At 39.9% G+C, this 26,230-nt stretch overlaps 2 protein-coding genes across 4 annotated transcripts in view; both read right to left on the bottom strand.

The window, feature by feature from the left end:
• Positions 1-26,230, bottom strand: part of LOC129353719 (protein kinase C beta type-like) — a 189,418-nt gene that overhangs the window by 55,930 nt on the left and 107,258 nt on the right. The window lies entirely within an intron of this gene.
• Positions 1,985-26,230, bottom strand: LOC129353718 (E3 ubiquitin-protein ligase RBBP6-like). 3 transcript variants are annotated; one of them, XM_055023065.1, is made up of 20 exons: positions 25,200-26,230; positions 24,071-24,170; positions 23,927-23,966; positions 21,790-21,831; positions 21,589-21,677; positions 21,387-21,486; positions 21,123-21,265; positions 20,854-21,026; positions 19,786-19,889; positions 19,223-19,698; positions 19,076-19,139; positions 18,290-18,347; positions 18,158-18,206; positions 17,755-18,078; positions 17,523-17,618; positions 11,701-13,252; positions 7,751-8,301; positions 7,553-7,623; positions 7,366-7,453; positions 1,985-3,788 (listed from the first exon to the last, which is right to left on the bottom strand). In XM_055023065.1, exons 1-20 carry the CDS (start codon positions 25,363-25,365, stop codon positions 2,828-2,830), a joined length of 5,247 nt encoding a protein of 1,748 aa, XP_054879040.1. In that variant the 5' UTR covers positions 25,366-26,230; the 3' UTR covers positions 1,985-2,827. The 3 variants fall into 3 exon arrangements, with proteins under 3 accessions (XP_054879040.1, XP_054879041.1, XP_054879042.1); XM_055023066.1 differs by having other exon boundaries at positions 21,390-21,486; XM_055023067.1 differs by lacking the exons at positions 1,985-3,788; positions 7,366-7,453; positions 7,553-7,623; ... (12 more) ...; positions 21,589-21,677; positions 21,790-21,831 and having other exon boundaries at positions 22,810-23,966.

Raw genomic sequence — 26,230 nt, 5'->3', positions numbered from 1 at the left:
AACAAAGACAGTTACAAAGTCGGCCTTCTGTCACCTGAAGAACATCTCCAGGATTAGAGGACTAATGTCTCAGCCAGATCTAGAGAAACTCGTTCATACATTTATCTTTAGTCACATTGATTCCAGTAACAGCGTCTTCACAGGCCTGTCCAACCAATCAACCCTCCATAACGCTGCTGCTGGTGTTCTCACTAAAACCAGGAAGACAGATCTAAAGTCCCTGGATCCCTGAAGCTCAGAGAATAGACTCTGAAGAACTGCTGTTTATAAATTCTGCTGCATTGTGCCTCTTAATGTGAAAAAGAATGGCATTGATCATTGATCATTTTCCAACATAGGAAGCCCAAAAAGAGATGCAAGCACTGTTCTGGAAATCGCTTTGCAAAGGTACAGCTTTGGCTGAACAAAGACAGAAACTCTTTTGGGTTAAAGCTAAGAGAAAAACTTCCTAAAGTGTTCCATATTTTCTAAATATTATAGGCAACATTTGTTTTTGCATCTAAAACTCACATTGTTCTGAGCCAAAAGTTCTAAGAAAAGCCAAATGTGATACATCACAAAATAAATGACATGGCAAAAAATTTATTTTGTTTTTGCTTCAAGGCTTCATGAAGATCCAAAATAAAATAAAAAAAAAGAATTTTCTGAGTATTTTTTGATGGCTCAGGCTTTATTTATTTCATTGAATTTATTTGTTAAATTTTATTGTGATATGAATTTTACACTTGTAGTTATTCATTTCTAATTCAACAAAAAAGTTGAATTTTAATATATCAGGATTAAATGTAAACACTAAGAAAAAGGTTCATAATTCATAAACATAATTTAAATCATAATATTGATATTAGCGTATTATAGTTTTCACAATATTCTCTATTTTTACCTTCTTTAGGCGAAACTGTGATAACAGCATCTTTCCATAATGGAGAGTATATTGGTGTATGTAATAATAAAAGACTTCTTAACATCCTATTTTCTGTTGTCTCACCGCCCCCTGGTGGTTGTTTTATTAAAATTCAGTCTGTCCAGCATTTTGCAGACTGAATTGGCTGAGACAGCTTGTTCAAGTATCTGTGTCTTTTCACAAAAAAGAGAAATTAAAGTTCAGATGATTCAACATTTGGATTTCTTATTTTTTTGCTCTCTGTCTCAAGCAGGACAGCAGACCTGTGGACAGCAGACCTGTGTGAGGACAGAATAGAGAAGAGTATTCCATTTTTAAGTGTTTGGTTAATTGATGTCAAGAGCAGCAGATAAGGTTCTTTTATTTAAAGACCTTACAACATTCTTTAAGAAACCCATTATTCCTTTAACTGCATTTTGAAGTTCTGTAATCTGTGCACATATATTTTGCGATTGTCCAATGTTTGGAAAATCTAGTGAATCTAAAAATATCTCAAATGTTTTGTCATCCGCTGGCTCAAGTTGAGAGCACAAGTTTCTATAATTTTCCTTAAATGCCTTTTCAGTGTCTTCTGTTTTGTATGTAAGGGAGATACAAGATGTTTGATTTTATATTTTGACCCAACAAAGACCCAAAATTGAAAAATAAACATGTTAATACAAACAGAGCAGCAGTGATGTGGGCCAATTGACGGACGTGGAACTGGAGACAAGACAAGAAATTCTCAGACTCCTTGTGTGAAGTAAAGCAAACAAGTTACTTTAAACTTTGAGGTTAGGGTTTTGTAAATGCTTTCTTCAAAAGGTTTTAATCAAGAACGACAAACATATTTCAGAAATGTGTATCGTAAACCTGATTTGGTTTATATACATATTCATATGAAAATAAACCAAATCTAATTGGGAAACAATTCTTCCAGTTGAATATTTATTTTACGATTGTGTTTTTATTGGCTTATTGTGTTCACTGTCACCAGAAAGCCACTGTATCTGTGGAGTGTCCATGTTTGGGTGTTCCTGTTTCTGTCATGCCCAAGTAGGAGGAAGATGAGCTGGAGAAATAATGCAGCTTGTAAACATCTTCTGTTTAATGCAGCAGATTCAAAATCATTTGATTTCAAAACTTTTTTATTAAAACTGAAACATGTTATTTGAAAGAACAGTTATCCTCATTTTCACACCAGTTCATCCACATAAACATTCTCTGCTGCAGTAACTGTACCTTAGAAACAAAAAAACTTATTCATCATTAAATAAACATCCTTGATTTACACAATCCAGTGTGGTCTGAATACACAACAGTCGGCTTTCACATTAATACCAGCAATTTTGTAAGTTTAAGCTAAATAATGTTTTACTTCCACAGGATTTTTCTTCGTTTTTTTATTTTTATTTTATTTATTTACATTTCCTTGTGGCAACTTTTTTTCTTTTGATTAAATTGGGTGAGAAAGGTGTTTCATGTAGATGCATTCTTTGATAAAACATGAACTCCCGTATAAACAAAAAAAGAATTTTTTAAGTTGAGAATTATCATTTTCAAATAACTGTGCTAAAACATGCAAAACTCCTAGCAGTCTTCTGGAAATAAATGCAAATAAAGCAATGACAGTTTGCTTGAAAAGCAAAAACAACGGAGAACTGATGCAAAGCAAATCTGTGTACAGACCAACCGAAGCCGGCGGAGCAGCAGCCTCATCATCCCTGAGTACAGTGGCGATTATTCCTCTCATTTGCACTCACTGCTTGTCTGTGGTCAACAGGTTCCTTCTGCTCACTGACCGCTTCAGAAAAAAAGCAGAGACCCCAACAGCCATCCTGTTGTCAGGGGCAACTAGAGACAGCGCTGGTGTTTGGAGCGATCCAGTAGAAAATGCCGGTTCTTCCTGAAACTCTCCATGAACAAACAAACATTCCTGGGATGTTAGCACGGAGCTTCCTGCTCCTGTTTCTCCTCCACCTCCCTCTCTTTGCTCTTTTTGTGTTTCTTCTTCTTGTGTTTGCTCTTGTGTTGCTTGGGCTCCTTGTCTTTGTCCTGGCTGCTGTGTTTTTTGTGCTTCTTGTGTTTTTTGTGCTTCTTGTGTTTCTTCTTCTTCTTGTCGGTGGTGGTGGCCGAGTCGCTGTGGTTGCTAAGTGACGGGCTCTGGGAGGGCCTTGCGGGGGACGGGGAGGGGCTGCTGCTCCGCCCCCTCTCTGGCTCCGAGCCCTCCCCCTCGCTATAGTCTGGGACAAAGGACGCCTCGTCGGTTTCACGGGTCAGGTCTGAGCAGAGACGCTGTCTCCTGGGCTCCGGGTTCCTGCTGTCCTCCCGTCCTCCTCCAGCAGCTCTGTCCTCCTTTCCTCCTCCTCCTCCTCCTCCTCCTCTCCCCTCCTCTCTTCCTCCACCTTTCTTCTCCTCCTCCTTCGCTGAAGATCTTCTCTCCTCTTTGGTTCCTCGGCTGTCCTCCCTCACACATTTTGCTCTGTGTGGTTTGTCTGAATCTTTTTGTGTAGTCCTGCCAGTCTTCCCCTCCTCTTTCTGCGTCTTTCCTTTCTTCTCCTCCCTGACTGCTCCCTTTTTCTCCTCCTTCACAGCCTCCTGGGTTTCAGCTCTAACAGACTTGGCTGCGTCATGGTGTCCCTCTCTGCCTCTGCCTTTCTCCGTCAATGGTGAGGGGTCCTTGGTCGGTGGGCCGGGATCGTCTTCCTGTCCGTCGTCGTCGTCGTCGTCTCTCTCCCACTTGGAGCGCGGCGGTGGCTGGATGAGCGGCAGCTCCTGCGCTGGGACAGGGGGTGGGCTGTGATGGCGGCTCCTCACAGGGCTGGCTGGAGGAAGCTCAGCAGCTTTAGAAGTTACACTCTTCTTCTGCTCTCTGTTTGATTCCAGCTTTCTCTCTGGAGCCGACCTTTTGGAAAAAGGAAATGTTAAACTGAATGTAGGACTTGGAACATTTCAAAAGCTTTAACAGGTTTTTAAGAGCAGAAATATATGACAAGATTGAATTGAAATGATTGTCTCACCACAATTTCTACCTTCTTCTTACTGAAGCAACCAATTGTATTCATTTTAAAACCTTGATTTAAAATGCCCTAAATAATTGTTACCCTAAATAAGTTCTTGACCCCCTGCCAGGCTAAGTGTTGCTTGTTTTCATGAAGTATGTTTCATATAGAGGAGTAACCCCAGACTGGTGTTTGCTGTGGAGCAGTTGTTCCTGAAATCAAGTTTTAGAGATCATTTATTGAACACGGCGTGAAAACGTAGGTTCACCTCTCTCTCAAACTGGATGATCTGGAAGGTGTTCTAGCAGAAAAGCTTCACTGGTATCACATTTATATGGACTTTGTGAAGAAGCACCAAGTTTAAAAAACACAGTGCTTGTGCTCAATGTGAACCACAAATATAAGCTACAGTCGTGCTTTCAGAGGCGTGAAATGAGTCTCCCTCAAGAATGATATGAACCAATAAGTTATGTGTGTTATCTGCGTTCACATCTTAACACTTCATGTCTGCTTTTTAGCTTGATATGAAGCAGAGGCCTAAAATGTTTTCTGGCCCAGTTGGCCAGTGTGTTAGTGAGCTGGTGGTTTAGCTTATGGAAATGCTGAAAAAAAAAAAAAAAAAAAGATCAACAGAATAATTTTGTTATTGTCATTCTTAAAATTAATTACTTGCTCCCAAGTTTAGGTCAATGTCCAATCACACAAAGTTAAGGAAAGTGGGGAAGATTTATTGGTGCACCCATACCCACAATAAAACTTCCTTCAGAAGTCGACAAACTAGAACATTGTCATTTAATATTTGTATAATTACATCTGCTCTATGAAAGTCTCGGAGGTTTGTTGGAGAAAATTAGAGAACAGCATCCTGAAAACCAAACGGGAAAGAAAGCTGGGCACATGTTATAAACAGTTTAAGATAAAAACATAAAATAAAGATGGGAAATTGTCAAGAGTTGATTAGAAGATAAATTAAGCTAACTTCCTAAAGTGCCTAAAGGCACCCATGATTGAGGGGCTAAATACAAATGCATGTTGCAACTTATTTTTCTTTTAGAAAACCATGTTTTCATTCATTTCATAATTATGCAGGGTTTCCCCAAGTGTATTATAAGCCTGGTGGCCTGCCAGGCTTTCCTCGCCCTCCCATCCAGGCTAAGCATTGGTTGGTTTTGTTTTTAATCCTTTAAAAAATTATAATAATGGAAAAGTCTTAATTTTAAAAAAAATTATAAAGCCAGACTGCAAGTGTGTCTGTTGCATTGAGCATTTCAGAGCAAAATGATCCCCTGAAGAGGGGTTCATAGTTCACGCATTTAACAGGCCACAAAGCCAGGATGCATCAAACTGAGCCTCATTTCTCTGTTCTAACTTCTGGGGGGCTTCAATAGCGTTAATTGTTCATTTATTTCCCTCAATTTTAAGTTGCTATGCCAATACTTTGTGCATTTCTCCAAGTTTATCAAATTTTTCTTTGGAACTAATTATTGCTCTCTGCTTGATATGTATGCATAGTGTTGTGTTTTAGTTTCAGATTCACCAGTTCTCTGAACATGTCCTCAGTCGGGACATGTTGCTATGTTTTCTCACGGTCAGAAATCTGTCTTTCAAGAGTATTAAGCTAAACTGTATATTTCTTCTTTATTCCTTCAGTATATGATATAATTTGGCCCCTCAGAAGTGCTTTTAATGTGTCCCAATAAATGAAAATATTTGGAGCAGATGATCCATTTGTTAAAATGACGAAATTAATTTGTTCCCTAATGAAGGTACAGAATTCAGGTTGTTTTAAGAGCATCAGGTTGAGCCTTCATCTGTACTTTGTCAGGAACAGACACCAACATCACCAATGGACAGTGATCACCAAGTAATCTCAGAATCTCGGAAGGTATTCACGATGAATCACTCGAGAAAATATCAAACTGGATATCAAAACAATTATCTATTCGGGCAAAAGGTACCTGAATAATAATTTGGGTATTATTTGCATCCATTGTGTGGATCCAAATACAATGACTAATCTCGATCCTGTGAATGCATCTGCCTCCAGGTATTTGTTAAATTTAAATCTTCCATAAATGAGATTGTTATTTTAGCTGATTTAGAGAACAGACTGTCTAAAGATCTGTCAAGCACAGAGTCTAAACCGAAGTTAAAGTTCCCTCCCAGCACTAGAAACCCTGGTGCTTGGAAGACCTGAAGAAAAACCTCCTGCATAAATAGACTATCGTCATATACAGTTCATTCATAAAACTGCAGGATTCTGATATCTACCTGAAGGGTCAGATATAATTTTAGTACCAAAAACGACATGTTTTTATGCAGCAAAATTGTTCCTCTTGACTTTGAACTGAATGAAGAAAAGAAAACTTAACCCACCCAATTTCTTTTTAGTTTTTTATGCTCAATGTCAGATAAACGTGTTTCTTGTAAGTAAATGAGATTAGGTTTAAATTCTTTCAGGTAAGTATAGACTCTTTTTCATTTTATAGGACATTAAATGTTTTCTTTGACGTTAAATGTTACAAATTTCAATGGACTTAAAATTAACATTGGCTATAATGAAAAGTTAACCAGCAATTATCCTCTTTCTCTAGGTAACCAACCGAAGCCATCATGACAAAATCCTTCTCATCATTCTTTCGGTCTTTGTTTTGAAGCCATGAATCCATTCCACACTACTTGCCTTCTATGCTTTATTTACCCAGTCCACGACTTGGTTTAGCACTGCTTATCATATTAATGGATAAGTTAGAGAATGCAGGTCGGGCACGTCTGCTCAGTTTCACAGCATCCTCCAAAGTCTCCTTACTTGTTGTTTTTACAACGGTGTAGTTCTGGGTTTAGACAGCATTTCACTGGCAATGTTTACCATCAATATTGCAATATTTTTACAATATTTTATAATATTTTTCCATTTCCTGTCAACTCAACATCTTTTAATACAAAAACATACAAGACCGCCTCAGTGCCCCGACACCGGGCCGAGCAAGTTTTATGGGGGAAACCCTGTTATGCAACACTTTGCATGTGTTAAATATAATCCCAATGCCACTCACTGAAGTTATGGTGGGAACTAGAGACGCACAACATTTAGGAAGTTATGTGAGTCTAACAATGAAGGTTGTGATAATTATATTAAAGTCTTTATGCTGTACGTATGGCACTTTAAATAACTAGCCAACGCTTATTGCCCTCAAGGTGTTTGTTTGCAAAATGTATATTACTTGGTGAGTGACATTGTAATATTGATACATTTGCAACATATTATGTAGCCTTAGATTCAACATGACCAAATGTGAAAAATTTGGTCATGTTAAAAACGAAATAGTTTAACATTTTCACAGGATTCTACCCTTCAATTGGAAGCTGTAACACATGCACCAAAAAACCTAGTTCAGAACCCAGAAATGTCTGGACTCAGAGCACATTTAGTTCAAACAACCAAAGCATTTAGTGGAAACAGAAGTAGGAAAGACTGACCTGGTGGAGGAAGACACATGGCTCGGCAGAGCCTTCCGACTGATCCTGGGTTTGCTTTTCACAGCCGTCTCCTGGTCTTCTTTGATCTCTGTTAGACAGCAGAAAAAATGTTATAAACACTTTATTCATAAAACTTACTCACACTGCAAGTCATCTTTTACAGTGACTTCATAGATCTCCCAATTACCTTCTCTTTGAGTAACAGCTGGTTTGTCTCCAGAGAGACCACTCCTCTCGGTTCTGTCTTTGGACCGGCTCCTAGGAAGACAGAGAATATATTTACATCCAGCTTCAAGGGCGCTCACAGGAAGAACCGATAAGTTATGTTTTCTATCAGCCCTGGGAAGAGACAACTGACAAGCAGCAAAATGAGATGTATAACAACCTGTCAGGTTTAGCAGCCCTCTCTGCACCTTCCATCCTCTCCTTACAGGAACCACTTGGTTTCTCCTGATCTGCCAGTTTTTTGCAAAAGGCAGATTTCTCTCCGATTGTCATTTTATCCACAGAAACAGAGCGAGCTGCTCCACTTCCACTGCTGGGGGCTTTCCTCTCTGTCTTCATCTCCTTCGCTCCCTCCTCATCTCTGTCCTCAGATGCTCTGGGTCTGTCCCTGTCCCTGTTGGAGCCTGACTCTTTGTCTCTGTCTGAAGCAGGCAGCCTGTCCCGCTCCCTGTCTGAGCCTCGTTGTCTGTCTCCAGCGCTGCTGGGTCGCTCTCTGGAAGCTCCTTTATCCACAGATGCTGATGTCTCCTTCCTTCCAGCTCCCTCTGAAGTACTTCTGTGTCTCTCTCCTTCCAAGCCGTGAAGAGCAGCAGATCGATCCGAGCCAGAGGAGGACTTCTCAGAGCCGGACTGAGATCTATCTGAAGGTGCTGCCTCACTGCTGCCTCTTCTCCCCAGATCTCTGTTCAGCTTGATCTTCCTCATTGGCTTCTGTTGACAAAAGCAACTAAATTATTCCTGACGCCCAAAAAAAAAAAAAAAAAAAAAAAAAGTTATGATTTGAGCTCAAAATAATAGAGCCGAGGTATCAGCTGGTGATCTGAATCAAATGGTTTTCTTTTATGGGAGACTAAAAATTATTTTTTTTTTTTTTGGTTCTTAGGTGTAATACATAAGCCTTAAAACCAATTGTTTTATTACGGGTAAAAATATGTTTCTTTACATATTTGTTGAACTGTCATGTCATGACAGTTTGCTAAGACATATAATAATCTATGAAAATATGATCTCGTCCACCTCCTACCTGAGCTACTATTGCTATCTAACACACCGCTCTTGGTCAGAAACAACCAATCCGAGCCAGGAGGAGAGTCTGAGCGCTGTCAATCAACTCATGTACTCGCTGCTAGATGTGTTAATGGTGGAGAAACAACTTTAACAGTAAGCCATTGTTGGTGGCCATGCTAACTAGCCTTAGCATTCACTATAGGCTATGCTAGCTGCAGCATAGCAAAGAGAAAGGGGACAAGAGGGAACAAAGGAGAGCAGTGCCACATGGAAAGGTGATTGACAGCACTAGGTCCCTCCCCCTGGCTCTGATTAGTTTTGAGGTAGAACTGGGAGGAGGAAGAATTTGATTTTTCTCAGATTATCTGTTTTATACCCGGGGGTGAAAATAGTTTTACATTTTTGGTGGTTCTGAGACAAAAGTGTATTTTTCTTTAAATTATATATATATCTATAAATTCTTCTTTGTGCCTTGGAGTTTCTGTGCAGATGGAGTCATGTTTCCCTCAACCTACTGGCAATACTGACACCATGATACCTACATTCTGAACATCATGGCATGGAGTGCATCCCAGTTTTTTATAACCATTCATTTTTGCCTTTAAACTGGTTACATTGATTCTGTGTCCAGACAGAGGGATGATCAGTAGGCCTGGTAGTAGTTCTGAAGCCTTTTTGTTCTGAAGATCCTGAAGCTTCCACTTCATCTTCCTGACATGGAGCCTCCTCATCCTGACTCTCATAGTGATAGGGACCTCATAGCTCTGTTAAGTTACAGACACATCTTCTGAAGTTGGGATATTTTTTCTCCAACAGGTTCCAAAGAATCCCCTCAAACCAGATGTTGAACTGTATTCTATTTCAATGTCATTTATGAATGTTAGAGCCTCATTTTCAACAGTGAAGAAAGTATCAGCAACATCAATATTTCCACTAAGTAAGAGGCAAAACAATAGTTTTATAGAGGAAACGCCTCTCAGACTCTGAGTTCAAAGCGAGATGCCCCAAAAATATATTTTTAAAATATTAGATAATTAATTTAATTTCGCATAATTATTGCGATAGAAGCCATTTGTTTGGTACTTAAGATATGTTTGTCATATTTGATGTTTGTTATGAATGACAGTCTAAAATGAACGAGGTAATTAATCTAAGTCTGTCGTTTATTGAACGTTCAGAAACTGCAGCGGCTGTCATGCGCCACAGCAAAGGTAAACAACTCAAACAGGTGATGAACTTTAAACCACTCCTACCTTTTTAATCTCTCTCTCCCTTTGTCGGCTAAGCACACCATTGTCGTGGCAACCACCTGCACTTCACCAGCCAAGCAGATTACGTTAAAAACATAAGTCTGTTACAATATTAGGTTTCCAAGCTTGATATTTATTTTGTGAATATTAATAAGCGCTCTCCTGAACACAGCAGTGGTTGATTAGATCGTTTAAACTCCTGGTCTGCTAGTCAGAGTTGGTCTTTAAATCATCTTTTTTTATTATCTTGGTAATGGAACTGAAACGCACAGAATTGCGCAACACCTAGTTGAAACAAAAATTGCTGAGATTATTATTTTTGTTGGGTCATTAACTTGAATACGTTTTGTTGATTTTTTAAAAATTCTTTAATAAAGTTGCAAACATTTTGATAAGCGAGTCAGAGAAGGACATGCTGGTCTCAGCATCCATTCAGTTTGTTGCCTACTGCTGAGATCGACTCAATACCTTCCACGATAGACTTATTTGACCCCTGCTGGCATAACACGAACAGTTCAGAAACGATGAGAAATGAGAAAAAAACTAAGCTATTAACTGATTAGTTTTTCTACAACAGTCTAAAACACAATTTAATCAATCACGGCTGATTAGTGGGTGCACTCATGGCGCCCACTGTTTTTTTTTTTACAGCAGACAGCCATGCCCCTCTCTTGCCGGTGCTGCATAACCACGCTAAATCTTTTAGTGGTACACAGTACCCGACCATACCCGCTTCCTTTCACCTCTGCTCATACCATCCTGTCAAAGAAGTGACAGTTTCAACAAATATGTAGAAAATATTTATTTTTCTACTGCAACTTTAATGCACTATACCTAAGAACTTAAATAAAAAATAAAAACTTCCAACACTGATCTTACAGGTTTAGTATCCTGACAAGATGCACTAAATCTTGTCAGAATACTGACAAGATGTTCTGAGTCTTTCAAGTAGAAAAAGTGAAAAACAAAACAAAAAAACAGACAAAAATGTCAAATTTCTAATTCATGTGATAACCCTGCACGCACAAGTACACTTAAATACACCAATAGCTTCACAAGCTTGGTCAAACATGTAAAAACACAACTTTATTTTGTTTAGTCAGTATAATTCAGAGTATAGCAGCCTGTGTAAAATAAATAATAAAGCATGATGTTGCTCAGAGCACAAAACAGAAATGACAGAACAGATTTGCCCTTATGTATCGGGCACATTGTCACTGATCTCCAATCTAGATTTTTTTTCAATATTGGATGAATGCATCTCTAAAAACAACCTCTTCCATGGAGAAGCCATTGAAGACAACAAAAGCTAAATAATGTTTTCATTCTTGAAGCAGGGCAGTGTGTGTGTGTGTGTGTGTGTGAGAATTGCCCTAGCAACTGCCATAGACAGTATAACAAGAAGGTTGAACAGATAGTAAAGTTGCTGTGTCTGTAGCAAAAAATGCATCTGCAGCTATAAAAGTTCTTCTAATATTAACACGACAAGCTCAAGAATTGTTTTATCATGATTAATTGTTGAAGCCCTGAGCATTTCACCTAAAAAACATGGAAAAATATTACTATTAGGTATTTTCAAGGCTAAATGTAAATGTTGCAATACATATTTCCGGTGTTCATATTTAACTATGGACAGGCTTATAAAACCTAACATACTTTATGACTTCCATTTAGATGCATTCCCTGTCCAATGCAACAGAATCAAGTGAGTCTCATTCCCAGTGCTCTGTAGAAGCTAATGAAATGCTGAGTGGCAATCCTTTCATTACATTCAAGTATGAAGGAGCAGAGAAGCATCTAAGTTCAGAAACAAACACAAAGCTCTGCTCAGAAGCTGTTGAGAGCAACTCACCGGACTGTCCAGCAGAGGTCCTCGGTCTGCATCTGTTCGGCCCAGTTCTCTGGTCCCTGACAGAGGAATTAAACTGGGCCTGTCAAAGGGGGGTGGGACTCTGTGAAAGGGGTTTGCATGCAAGTGTGCGTGGGGAACTAGACTGCCTCCATCTATTCTCCTCAGCTTGTCGGGGGGTCCAAGTAAAGAACGACAGTCATCCCCCATCCTCCTCCGACTCTCTACTGGGGATGGAGGCCGCAGGAGCAGTGGAGGTCTGTGCCCAGGGAGGAGGAGAGTGGCGCTCTTGGGATCTCTCCTGGTCTGTGAATCATGGCCAGACCGGGGGTTTTCTTGGAGGGAGTGATAAGGTAGAGGCTGATTCTGGGAGGCCGTGGAAGAAGTCTTCACAACAGGTTTCACTGCAAAGCTTTTAGACTTCTCTTTCTTCGGTGCAGCTGAGACGGAAGCATCATCTGGCTTGGTCTTGGCAGTCTTACCCAGTTTGACAGCAGATGAAGAGATCGAAGTGTCCTTCTTTGTGGTCGCCGCTCCTTCTCCAGGCTTTTTCTTGACCTTCTCACTCTTTGCCTTGACAACCTGCACTTTAATTTTAGCTTTCACTTTTGGGCCTTTGTCCTTCTTAGTTTTGTCAGTCTGGGTCTTAGATGCTGGTTTAGCCATAGCAATTGGGCCTTTGGAAGATGTACCTTTAGGCATCAAAGCACCACCTGTAAGGAGGGGTCTTGAGGAGATAGAAGGAGTCTTAGCGTTGGATACTTCATCCATTGGCTCATCTCTAACAGGTGTAGCGTCACCTCTGTCTACAGCCTGCTGCTGCTCTGCTTCCTCTCCAGGCCTCTTCTTTTTGATTTTCTTTGACTTCAGGACTTTAGTGCTGGACTTGGCTCCTGATGAAGAGGATGATGGGGGGTTGTGAGGTAACCCACACCTCTCCTCTTTGCCTCGTCTTCCTCTCCCCTGGGGAGAATAATCTCTGGATGACGCACATATTTTCTCCCGCTCTCTGTCTCTGCTGCCATGACCTCGATGATGCAGAGGGGGGTGTTGGTTGTCAAAGTCTTTGTAGTATTTGTTGTACCAGTCTGCGTACTCCTTCTCCCACTGTCTGTACCGTTCTCTGTCCCAGCGGTCATGACTTACAGGACTGTGTCCCTTTAGCTCGTATGCTAGTAACTCCCGAGGAGGGGGCTTTCTTCCGCCGGGGCTGCGGCTCCGATAGCTGCCGGGGGAGCGTGACCGTGTTCGAGACCTATAGACTCTGGGGCCTTCTGCTCCGTCCCAGCCTCCAGCTCGATAAAGAGGAGAACGTGGTGAGCCGGAGCGCCGGTACCCATAAGACCTTGAGCGAGAGCGGGACCTTGTCCTTGAACGTCCATAACTCCGTCCATTCCGTCTGGAGTAAGGGGAGCGGGGGTAGGACCGGCCATGGGAGCGAGAACGGGATCGACTGGGAGAAAAAGAGTAAGACCTGGATCTAGATCTGGAGCGGGAATATGGGGAGCGGCTGAACGGGGAGCGGCTAAATGGAGAACGGCTGTAGGACCTGGATCTGAAAGAGAGCAAATTATTCAACAAGTCAGAAAAACGTACAGACCCACTGCAGCATGGCATCATGAGTGCAAGATCCTTTCCTCATCTCCTAGTTGGAGAGCAAAAAGCTGCTCAGCGACGTTGACTACCATTGGTTTAGATGTCAATATAACATTCTTAAGCTTAAACATATGCCTGATACATAAAAGGAAAAGGGACGCCATGCTTTACTACTAATTGTCAACACTACAATAACTGAATAAGGGCAGGAAAATGTTTTAACGTAAAGAAAATTGTGAGGCGATGCAAGTAGTTCAGTTATTTGATTCCAACTTCTTTAAGATTTAAATGTAATGTAGATTTCTGTGTGTTTTGGTTAAATTCAAAAACAAAAAAATGTATACACCAACTGACAGATCTTCACTAGAGCAGGGGTTTAAATGAGCTAATCAGCCACCGCTGGGTTAGATTAGCTTCAACAGCAGTAGCTAATCTGCACAGATTAACTACAATGGCTTTCATAAATATCAAGCCTAAAAACATAGTACTGTAATAGACTGAATGTTCTGTTCTCCCTATGGGAAATGTTGGCATGTTTTGTTTTTTTTTTTGCTTTCTAGAATTGCACCGCTCTACATTGGCAGCAAATTGGAGTTGTTCTGTACTTTTGTTGGGATTTTTTTCTCTCTTTTTCAAACTTTGATTCTTGTCTCCATGGACAACTGTTCCTTCTGGTTTGGATACTGTGTCTTTGGAGTTATTTATTTATTTTCCTGTTGGGCTGAATTAAGTATTTTGAATTTGAAGTTGGTGTTGAATCCTGATACATTAAGCAGCATTGTTGTTAGTTGCCATAGCAACAAGTCTCTATGGCGCATAGCAAACAAAGATCGAGAAAAAAAAGACTACAATTGTTTTTCAACTATTCTTCAATGTTTTTTTCCCATTTGCTGTGGCACACTGCACTGAATCAATACCTACATATCCAGGTTTTATTTTGTTAATTGTTTTACAGCAGCAGCAGCTATGGACGTCATGTAAAAGAATCATCTATTGCTTTACATCGTGAAGTGCATGCACAACATTTCCAGATGTAATAACAATATGCAACGGCTCAATAGTTAAATACTGCTACACAGTGACTCTAGAATAAGCCTGGCACAATCTGCATTAATCCCATAATAAATTAAAATGGACTCAATCATTTCCATTCTGGTTAATATTTTTGAATACCAATTTTGTTTCAAATTCATGTTCAAACTATTGATCCCAAAGGGAAATTAAATTATTAAAAATTAAATATTTACAGAGACACAATCCTTTTTATTTATGATCTGGGTTGTGTGTCTTTATTTTCTGTTTTATTTATTAGCTTTGTTTTTCAATTTGAATATTTAAAATATCTTCCAGTTTCAGAGCAGCAAGGTGTTCATGAGGACCCTGTTTCAGAAAGCAGAGTTAACAAGCTCTGACTACAATCATGGCCAAAAGTATTGAGAATGACACAAATGTTATATTTTCACATGAGCTGCTGCCCTCTGGTTTTCATGTGTGTATATCAGATGTTGTCATCACATACAGAAATGCCATTGCAATCATATTATGAGTAACAAAAGCTCTTATTGACAGAATGAGTTAATGCAGCAAGTCAATATTTGCAGTGTTGACCCATCTTCTTCAGGACCTCTGCAACTCTCCCTGGCATGCTCTCAATCAACTTCTGGACCAAATCCTGACTGATAGAAGTCCATTCTTGCACAATCAATGGTTGCATTTTGTCAGAATTCCTAGGTTTTCGTTTGTCCACCCGTCTCTTGATGATTGACCACAAGTTTTCAATGGGATTAAGATCTGGGGAGTTTCCAGGCCATGGACCCAAAATCTCTATGTTTTGTTCCCTGAGCCAGTTAGATATCACCTTTGCTGTACGGCAAGGTGCTCCATCATGCTGGAAATGTCATTGTTCATCACCAAACTGCTCTTGGATGGTTGGGAGAAGTTGATCTCGGAGGACATTCTGGTACCATTCTTTATTTGTGGCTGTGTTTTTGGTAAGACTGTGAGAGAGCCGACTCTCTTGGCTGAGAAGCAACCCCACACATGAAAGGTTTCAGGATGAGACAAGAATGGTGGTAGCGCTCACCTCATCTTCTCTGAACAAGCCGTTTTCCAGATGTCCCAAACAATCGGAAAGAGGATTCATCAGAGAAAATGACTTTACCCCCAGTCCTCAGCAGTCCTGTACCTTTTGCAGAATATCAGTCTGTCCCTGATGTTTTTCCTGGACAGAAGTGGCTTCTTTGCTGCCCTCCTTGAGACCAGGCCTTGCTCCGAGAGTCTCCACCTCACAGTGCGTGCAGATGCACTCACACCTGCCTGCTGCCATTCCTGAGCAAGCTCTGCACTGTTGGCAGCCCGATCCCGCAGCTGAAACACTTTTAGGAGACGGTCCTGGCGCTTGCTGGTCTTTCTTGGGCGCCCTGGAGCCTTTTTGGCAACAATGGAACCTCTGTCCTCAGTTCTTGATGATACATAGATTGTTGACTGAGGTGCAATCTTTCTAGCTGCGATTCTCTTTCCTGTTGGGCCATTTTTGTGCTGTGGAATGATGACTGCACGTGTTTCTTTAGAGATAACCATGGTTCACAGAAGAGAAACAATGATGCCAAGCACCAGCCTCTTTTTAAAGTGTCCAGTGGTGTCCTTCTTACTTAATCATGACAGATTGATCTCCAGCCCTGTCCTCATCACCACCTATACCTGTGTTAATGGAGCAATCACTGAAACGATGTTAGCTGGTCCTTTTAAGGCAGGGCTGCAATGAAGTTGAAATGTGTTTTGGGGGATAAAGTTCATTTTCTAGGCAAATATTGACTCTGCAATTAATTGCTGTTACGCTGATCACTCTTTATAACATTCTGGAGTATATGCAAATTGCCATTATAAAAACTGAAGCAGTAGACTTTGTAAATATTAACATTTGAATCATTCTCAAAACTTTTGGCCATGACTGTAGAAAGAGGCCACTTTCTTCTCAGAGCTTAAGTGAACAAACTTGTCCAGCTTCATGATAATCATATCATAAAGCTGATTATCATCAGATGTCAGTCTCATAATAACATGCATTTATAAAGTCAGTTCAGATCATGACAGACAGATTTCTGACACGTCAGCGTGATGACTTCCACTGGGACTCTATGCCCAGCTTTATGATAGTCAGAGCTGGGTAGGTGGGTTTTTGATTTCAGAACAGGAGATATCAACTAGGTGACTCCATTCTGAGTCAAGTTACCCATGAACTAAACGTGAGTGAGAATGTAGAAAAGCCCTCATCAATGGCATGCAGATAACATAATTCAAATAGCAGCTACTTATAAATGTTAGTCACAATGATGTAGGGCTCAACAGTGGGAGGGCTCCTACTTAAAAAGCTCCATTGTAAAATAAAATGTACATAAAAACAAGCTTTTCATGCCTGATACCAACAACATAGCAGAGAAACAGAATAGCTTTAATAAAGAGCACCAGCCAGGGATTAAACCCTGGTGTTCAGCAGAACCTCACCATCTTAATGTGAGTAAGATTCATATTCACCTCCAGGAGGTGAATATGAATCTTACTCTGAAGTACATTAACAGTTTATGTACTACAGTAACTTCTCTACCAAGATCTGGAGTGCAGCACAAAGAATGTCCTCGTGTCATATGAGTGATGTGCAGGCAGAAGTTTTGACTGTGGCGAAAAACCGTAACGCTAGAAAATATATTAGTCTGGAAATGATGAAACATCTAACTGCAGTATGATCACCCTCATCTGACAGGGACTACTGCAGAGTATCTACTCTCCAACATGTACAGGCTCCCACAGAAAAGAACACTTCATTTCTGATGCTTTCCTTGTGCCAGGTTTCAGCTAAAACAGAATAAACTCAGGGTTTGTTCAAAAGAGCAGGGATGGTTCACAGAGTATGTTGCGGTCGTCAGTGGACTCTGGACAGCTGATACACAGCTTTCTGAAACAGCAAAACCCAGGATACGCACATAGTTAACCCAGAGCTTACTCAGAATTTTTATGTATCCTGCTAGTTTGTTTACTTTGGATCAACATTTTTAGCTTTTTCTTCTTCTGCTCTTTCTTTTGGTTTGTTATTTTGTTTGTATTTCCTTTGAATTCCTGTAAAGCACTTTGTACTGCCTTGTTCCTTCATAGATAAAATTACCCTTGCCTTTACCTTTCTGAAATGGTAAAGGTATTTCTGAGTTAGTGTAGCTGTTTTTCACAAAGTTTACCTGGAATATGACCGTCTTCGTCTCTTTGATGCATTTCTGTATTTCATGAGTTCTTCGTGGAAATCTTTAGTGAACTCATCCAGCTTAGACGTAACTCTGTCATTGGCAGGGAACAGAAACAGTCATCATCTCATGTTACCTTTTACTGCTTTCATTCATGTCATAATCTCCTCCTAAACTCTGGAGTTTAAACAACAATTACTAAGCACCAAAGCAAAAACCAAACACGTACTTGTCCTGTCGATGGTGCCTTTGTCTGTAGAACTCTTCTTTTGAGAGAGGGGGTTGTGGCAGGGACGGAGGCAATGGCATGAGAGGGGGCTGGGCACCAGGAGCGACCCAGGGGGGGTTAAGGCCAGGTGGTCCAGTGGCATAAACAGGCTGAGGCTGGAAACTAATAGCAGGAGGGGGAATGAGACCTGGCCCTGCGCTGTACTGGGGAATGTAAGTCTGCGGTGCGGGTTGGTATAGGGCAGCAGGGTAGACTTGGGGGGCAGGGGCAAGAGCAGGAGCGCTTTGCACATGAGAGGAGGGATGCTCTCCTCTGCTTCTGTACCTGAAGAAACAAAAGAAGGATGAGGGAAGCTTCCTATACAAATGGAAGAGACTGGAGCGCACTAGTCGAGAGGTCTTACCAGTGTCTGTTTCCTCCTCGGTGAGACTGGCTGGATCGTGGTTGGTGACCTAACAGAGCATAGATTTGGTTTAGATAAAAACAATCTTTTTAAAATATTGAAAAAGATGGTAATAAATAAAATACTTCTCACCTGATGGATGGCTTGGTCTTGAAAGGGGCAGGTGGCCAATAACATTTAAACTGTAGCTCTGTGGAGAAAAGATTTAAGGCATTTTACAGCTTACAAATTGTTGCTTTCAGTTGTTTCAGCTTACATGTAAGTCTCAATGCTTTTTTCTAAATTTACATTTGAAGTAGAGTTGCACAATAAGAAAAACTTTTGAAGGCACATTCAAAAGTGCCTCTCACAGCAGACCAAGAGAGGCTGATTTTTAGACCTTTGTGGACGTAGATAACATTGATGGTTAAAATCGGCTTCACATTAAACATCGGCTGATTTATCTATGCATCCCTAATTCTTATAGCAGAAAAGCCTTAAACAAACCATTTCCACTAACGATGTACTTTCTATATTAAGCAAGAAAATAAAATGTTAAAAGCTCTTTGAAAATAAATGACTCATTTTAGTCATTTACTCCTAGAGTTTTTGTGTTTGAACGAACTAAGCTGCAACAGTTTGTGGACGTTCCATAAAACTTCTGAAAGACAAATTGATGTCCTTAATCTCGAAAGATTGTAGTACTTTGTTTTATGTATGCTTTGTTATAGTTCCTACAAAAAATATGCATCAGCAGATCAAAGCATGACTGGTGCAGATCAAAGAACAATAACCCAGTAATAAATCTCTACCTTCAAGCTATTGTTCAGAACCTTAAGCTGTGTCATTGTGTTTACTACAAGCATTGAGTAAATTGATCAGTAGGTCAGAAAATGAACAACATGTATTGTACATTCAACCTTCTTCTCAAAAACCCACCTGTGAAGGTCTTTCAGGTGTTCCTGAAGAAGCTCGTTTCACCCGAGCTTCTGGATCAGACTCCCTAAAGAAAAACAAAATGATTGAAAAGAAGTTTTGCTTCTTGACGACACAAGCTGAAAACCAAACATCCTTAGTTACACTTACCCTGGAGGGGGTGGTTCACCCTGGCTGTTTGAGACCACAGGTAAACGGAGGTCAACGACAGGAGCAACAACTGGTGACGCCTCTTCGTGGTCAACAGCAGGAGCAGCAGCAGGAGGAGGTGAAGGACTTGGAGTCACAGGAGCTGATGAGCTATCAGGACCACATGGAGCAGCAGAGGTGGTGGAAATGGGTGGAGCAGCAATAATGGTAGAAACGGGAGGAGCAGGAGCGGCGGTGGAAACAGGAGGAGGAGCAGAGACCAGGGCAGTAGCAAGAGGACGAGGTGCAGGCGGCGGGACTTCCACTTTAGGAGATACTGCTGGAGCAGGTTGAGCAGCATTGGCCAGGAGGGGATCCTGCTGTCTAGATGGCAAAGGTCTGACCAGCTGAGGACGAGGAGGAAGAGGAGCTGCGTGTTGGACCTGCTTCCGGCCATGTTTGGTGTAGCCTGTCTCATTCTTAAAGTTGTTCACAGCCTGCAATAAATCAGAATGTTAAAAATCACTTCTAAGAGCAAAGCTCAACCCAAAAACTACTTTAGAAAAGTCACGCAAGTAAATTACCTGTCGAAGAAACTTGTTGGCAATGAGATTATCTGGCGAAACATCCGACTGTTTGCAGCTGTAGCAGATGTGCTCCTCTGAGTCGAGCAAAGCAGTTCTGATACCTGGAAATAAGCAGGATACCATGGAGGTCTCAACGTTTTCAGCAAAATGTATGATTCTTAAGACTTTTCAATGCCACCTAGAATGTATTTTAATACCAAAAACTATTGGTTTTTTGTTATTAGAAAACCAATAGTTTGCTTGATTTTATTGCTTATTAAAATCAAGTACAGAGATAAAAACATTTCTATGGTGCTTGTGATTCTTAGCGGTACATATGCACTTACTGATGGCAGATGCAAAACAGCCAGCTAGTAAGGGCATTTCAAGTCACAGAAAGCAATTTTGATATCATTGGGACGACAACTTTTGATTCATAAAAGTCCCGCAAGAAAAAAACATAAAATATACAAGATAAAATAGTCCTGTCATGACAAAATTTAGGACCTGTGATTAATGTATTTAAGGCTACCTTAAATTTTTGATGAACTTAAAACATTGTAAGGACTAAACATACAGTTAATGCATTCAAAACTTTAAGACTTTTTAAGAATGCATGGACAGGTTGTTAATGATAACTTCTCTTTAGATGCTCAAAATAAAGACACTTCAGAGCTCATCTCTTTCTATAAGTTTTTCCCACACTGGATTCCCTTCAACAATACACCAGGACAGATTAAGACCAACACTAGAAAAAGCTCTTATGTAGTTAGTCTGGAAAAGGTTGAAGTTCATTTAAAAACAAATGAAGTGAACATGTTGTAAATGAAGCCTCATTAAAACTTCACCTCATTCAAAACAGTCAAGTTTCTATTTTATAAAAACTGGAATGAATCCTTACTCACGGTTAAACAGATTCACTTAAACAAGAGGCGAGGAGCAGGGTAAAGGCATTTCAACCCTGGCTAAACACACAACTTCAAGGTGAGAAAAAAAAAATCGATCTCTAAACTGAGTAATGACTGGTTGTTCTACATGATTATTGTCACTAGTAAAAGCTGTATTGCTGATGACTCAACAACTCACAGTCATCGCAGTAACTGTTTCCGCAGCAGGGTATAACTACAGCGTCAGTCATCAGGTCATTGCAGATCGGACACAGGAGTTCATCGGGGATCGGGTCCGAATCATCCTCAGATGACGACTGGTCGTGGGGAACAAATGGAGGTCGTTCCTTTTTTCCTTGAGCATAGGCCTCCCTGTCAATCGAGATTGAATTTTTGTTATTTTAAAATGTCTTGTGTTGTGAGACAAGAGAAGATACTTGGAGAAAGAAAAATGACTCCATTACATACGCATCTATAGCAGGTATAGCATATTCTCCAGTGCTGGTCAACATTGCTCCCTTAGCGCCTGGGTCAGCTTTCACCATGAAGCTCTGTGGTATCCCCTTACTGATCCTCACTGGTTTGGGACCTTCCACACTTTTATCTTGTACCTATCAAACAAAAGAAAAAAAAAATCTACTGTCATTACAAGCATGATAAGACCCCAACTCTTAGCAATCAGACATGTGCTAAAGAGTTTAAACTACTGATTATTACAACTAAAATGATTACCACCATTAGCAAGGGGCAATGCCGGATGTAGTGGCCAGTCTTGTTGCACCGAAAGCAGGTATAATGAGCCGGTGGGGGTCCAATGGCTTTCTTGGAGTAACTAAGAGAAATTGACGTAAGTGAATCCCTACACAAAACATTTAAATAGAACATTTACACACATGACAGCCTGATTAGTAAAGAAAAACATCCTTTTACTGACTTTATTGGGTCATAATCATGGTTTGATTGAGTCATCATGGCTTTAATCTTGTCCTCCTCTGAAGCATTTGCATCAACCAGGTTTGGTGTCTAAAATGCATAATGGAAAGATGTGAACATTGAACCAAAAATCAAATATTAAATTCTCTCAACTCTAACCACAAACACCTTTGAAGAACATTTAAAAAAAAGGACAATGTACCTTAGCAAGCTGAGCGAGAGTCAAAGAAGGAGAAGAGTCCGTCTGCAGGAAAATCAATAGTATACACATTAAAAATGTTAACTTTTCCAGCAACACACACTGGAAGATGAGAGCACAGACAGTTCACCACATCTGTGTCCAGTCCACTCAAGTCTTCACAACATCATCAGCATATTGTCATAACACTTAAGCAGCAAATCAAATGTTCAAATCAGGACATTGATTATTAATAATGTGCAGGGGCTTATTGTTCAATATTTCTCCAAAATTGGATTCAAACATCTGTCCAAAATAGTTTACATTAACAAAAAATTTTAACTGCGTTTTTTTGTATCTGTCTCTCATGCAAGCACTTCTCTTCCCTTTAGAAGTATCAGAAGTTTTACAGTAAAAACACCAAGAAAAAAAAAACTAATTTTACCTGATTTTTTTTTTATAAGTGCATTCCTTTAAACTTGTGATAATCAGCCAGATATCACATTATCATTTATGGGTTTCAATCAAGTGAGAGCAACCAACACAATTAGGTTTGGTAAACATAATCAGGTTTACTCTTAGTATGATGCCACACAAGGCTGAATCATTTCTGCTACATTAGCTGTTTAATGCAAAACAATAAAAGGTATATCCATGAAGCTACACATGTATACACCAGGCCCAGTCCACAGAGTCCCTTCTTCTGGCTAATTCTCCCAACCAATTCAACAATTGAAGAATTAGTGTTAATTTAACATGAGTTTTTGAGACTAAAATATAAACGTAATAAAATGAGACTAATCACGGAAAACTGCATCTTCTCTAAAAACAGGCTTCATCTACTGCAGAAAGAACAGCATCATAAGCATCTATTTCAGAGTTAAAAGTAAATCTAAAATACAGACAAAACTTTGAGTTTGTTGTGTCCTGCTTTTAAAAAGGCTGTTCATAAACAAATGGCACATGAGTAGAAGGGGGCACCAGCATTGAAATAAAAAATTATTTTTAAAAATTGTAGGATGCCTTGGAGCGAATACACAGGGATCTGGTGCAAGTGGTTCTGACAGAGAACCACTGAAGAACTTTATTGACAGGTTCTGCAGCTTACAGGACACACAACACCATTCCACCTCTCTCTGCAGTAACCATGGAAGGCCTCCAGAACCTCTCAGGGCATTCGTCTCGCAACATCACAGGTTCGAGAACAGATTACAGCATCTTAGCAAAAGGAAGGATGATCTTGCAAAAATAATCTCAACATGTTCCAGATTTTCTTGAAGTCAAGAAAATCAGCTCAAAATTAGCTGTTCAAAAATATATCTTGGAAGCTAAAAACTCAGCTATGTAAACCTGAAGTTTCGAAGGTCTAAATGGGGTATGTGCAGACCATCCTTAAAACAAGGCGGAATGAATATATTTGTGATGAAATTGTACAAGACAAAAGTGACATAAGTTATGGGAAACCATTTGAACAGGTTTATGTTTATGCACAAAAAAACTTCCTGAACAACAACAAAAAAAAAAACCTAACAGATCTACTCAACTTACACAACTTCAGTCCTTAAAGTGGAATCAAAATTAATAACAATAGATCTCAGGCACACTTTAATTCCTTAGGTTCTTAACCAGATAAAATATGTTCACAGAAATCAACAATGACAATAAATTATCAATACAAAAATACCACAATTTTTCTTACAAATACCTTAAAACATTGGTCATAAAGCAGGCTACAAATCCACTTCATTACGAAACACAGGAAAGATTCAATCTTTTGTGAAAACTATAATATGGCAACAATTCAACAGTCATTTCAATGCATGTAAACAAAATGGCTGATTTGGTTCTTTAACGCCATCGCCTTTAGTCACCCTTTACATTAAATTGCTATTTCCAAAATAGAACTGAGGGACTGTTTTCAGAGTAATAAATTATTTCAGCTGTGGTGACTTCAACAAGCCCCTTGCCAAGAAACACGTTAAATAACAAGGTCATAATCTGAAGAACAACAAAATTAATATATAGTAAACAAGTGAACAAAATATTCAACTGGATTTCTGTTGACATAATGTTCTCAAGAGAAGTGACTAAAGCCAGATAGAGTGGGAGAGAGAGATGTGAGGAGGAGGACAAAGTGTTGTTCTGGGTTTGTTTTACATACGGGTCTAGACGATCCAACCACAGCTGTGTCAGAACGATCTCTGCAAAAGCACAACAGCGAACATTAGTAAAGTTCAATCAGAAACCTAAAGAAAATATATTCCTCAAAGCTAAAATACTGATTGGTGAATACAAAAATACGCACACAATGAACGTCCTGCCAGCAGGCTTTACTCCACCAATCGGAGTGCGGCGGACGATGACAGACGAGTGTTTTGGGATGTGGGCCTCATCATCTGTGTATTCTAAAAAATACAAAGCCATCATTAAAATTCTAAATCCTGTGGACACACAGACGTTTATCAACAATATGTGCAGAACTGGGATTGAAAAATATAGATCTCTCTATCTGTCTGGTCATTTCACTCCTGTGTAGTTGCCGTTGTTACATATAAAACTCCTTTCCATGTTAAAAACAAACATAAAACAAAAAAAAGAAACCATAGCTGCTGGTATTTTTTGTGCTCTCCATGCACCGGCTCGTATCCACCTTAGGGGCACTTAATAGCCACCTGGACAACTGATGATAAAATCATTTTCAATGTTCTGCTCAGTGGAGTAGATAACATAAGTAAAACATAGGGGGACAAATTTTTAGACAGAAAAAAAAATTCTATCTAAAAATCTCTAGGTCAGTCAAAATTAAAAGATCAGTGGCTGGCCAGAAACACGCAATTAGTGAACCCTTAATAGTTAACCAACTAGTAAATGAACACTGTAAAATGGTAACTTGTTGGTATAAGATACTGGTTCACTTTGGATAAGCAGCAATTTTCTTTTTCTTTTTTTTATCCGTGTAACAAATACAAATGACATCTAATATAAACAGTACAGTGGTTATCGAGACGGTTCGTGTTGACATGTTGCGCTTACACTAAAAGAAATGTTAACATTGTTAGCCTGGGAGGGCTTTATGACTAAAATAATATGGACTTGATAGGTCAGGGCTCAGGTGGACCTCAAAATGCTCTTAACTGAAATAACTTAAGATATGGAACAAAACAGAACATAAAGAGCATTTTACAGCTGCTTTCTCCACTCCTGCCTTATCAACATTTGGATAAATTAGTTCTTCAATATTAAGCTACTTTAAACAACAGCACAGAAAATAATCACATCAACTGCCAAAATACATATCAAAAACATGTAGGCCACTTTATGCCTTTTATTCAATACTACATTAAAGTATAAAACACATGAGTTTTCTTCCATCTATGTTACCTTACAGAATCAATTTTTCCAGTTATTGTGCAATGTGTCAGCAAATAGAATACCTTCTCGCGTCTGCGCATTGGTGATTTGCAGGTCGCAGTCTGTGGCCTTGAGGCGCTCCCGGGCCATAATCTGCTTCTTAAGCTCGCTAAGTGTAATATGCAGTCCATCGAACGTGACTGTGTTGTAGTCCAGTTTGGAAGAAAATTTATAGTGAACACACGACATTTTTACAGGTCTACTTATAACCTCAATCAAGCACAAGATAAGGGAAAAACAGATCTGTCATATAAAAAACAGCGTCAACACTGAACACATGAGGCTAAATGTTTAGACTTTAATTGGAAAACCTTCTTCCAGTTTGTTGAAACACTCTTGACAAGAGAAAGGGCTAAAATGTATGAAGGCTCAGCTCGCAGAGGACAGAGTCCGTATCAAGTAAGTGCCACAGAAAAATGTACGACGTACGAGACCAAAGTTCATGAAAACACATTGTAATGCCACCAAATCCAAGAGAGCTCATGCAGCACAGTAAATTTAACGATACGGATATAAATGAGGCCAAGTCCTTGGTGAATTGTCCTTGGTGGAAACCCAAAGCGCCACAAGCCGCTCAGGCAGCTAGCAGCGGGCCTTGACTTTCCCGAGCAACAGTCTTATTTAGTGCCGTTCTGGTGCAGTTCCTTTTTTAAAGACTACCGGGCCCTGTAAAAAAAAAAAGTCCCCAAAATTCTGAGAAATCCTCCGAAGGAGTCCACGAGATTTTCTTGGACACTACCAGACCCTAAAATGTCTCTGAGGTCGTTCGATGCGTATAAATGCTAACTAACATGCTACTCAACACATTATGAAACACCAACGGCCTAACAAAAGCTAACAGCTAACGGTAACACCCCAGTCAGCAGCCGATAATCTTCTAAATCCGTCAGTTACACGATTAGGGAGAAAATGGTTAATTTCGACGATAATATTCCCAATGGAAATGCAAGTAATTCAGATGATTTTTCGGTTTAAATCCATAAATCCATCTCGTTGATCCGTGTTGCTCGTCTCCTCGCTGTTTCATCAAAATGGCGCTGGACGGAACCGGATG

The sequence above is a fragment of the Poeciliopsis prolifica genome, unplaced genomic scaffold (genome assembly GCF_027474105.1).
Source record: "Poeciliopsis prolifica strain line A6 unplaced genomic scaffold, Auburn_PproV2 SCAFFOLD095, whole genome shotgun sequence".
Taxonomy (NCBI): Eukaryota; Metazoa; Chordata; class Actinopteri; order Cyprinodontiformes; family Poeciliidae; genus Poeciliopsis; species Poeciliopsis prolifica.
Note: the sequence above shows the minus strand (reverse complement) of the source record. Positions and strands in the feature narration are given on the sequence as shown.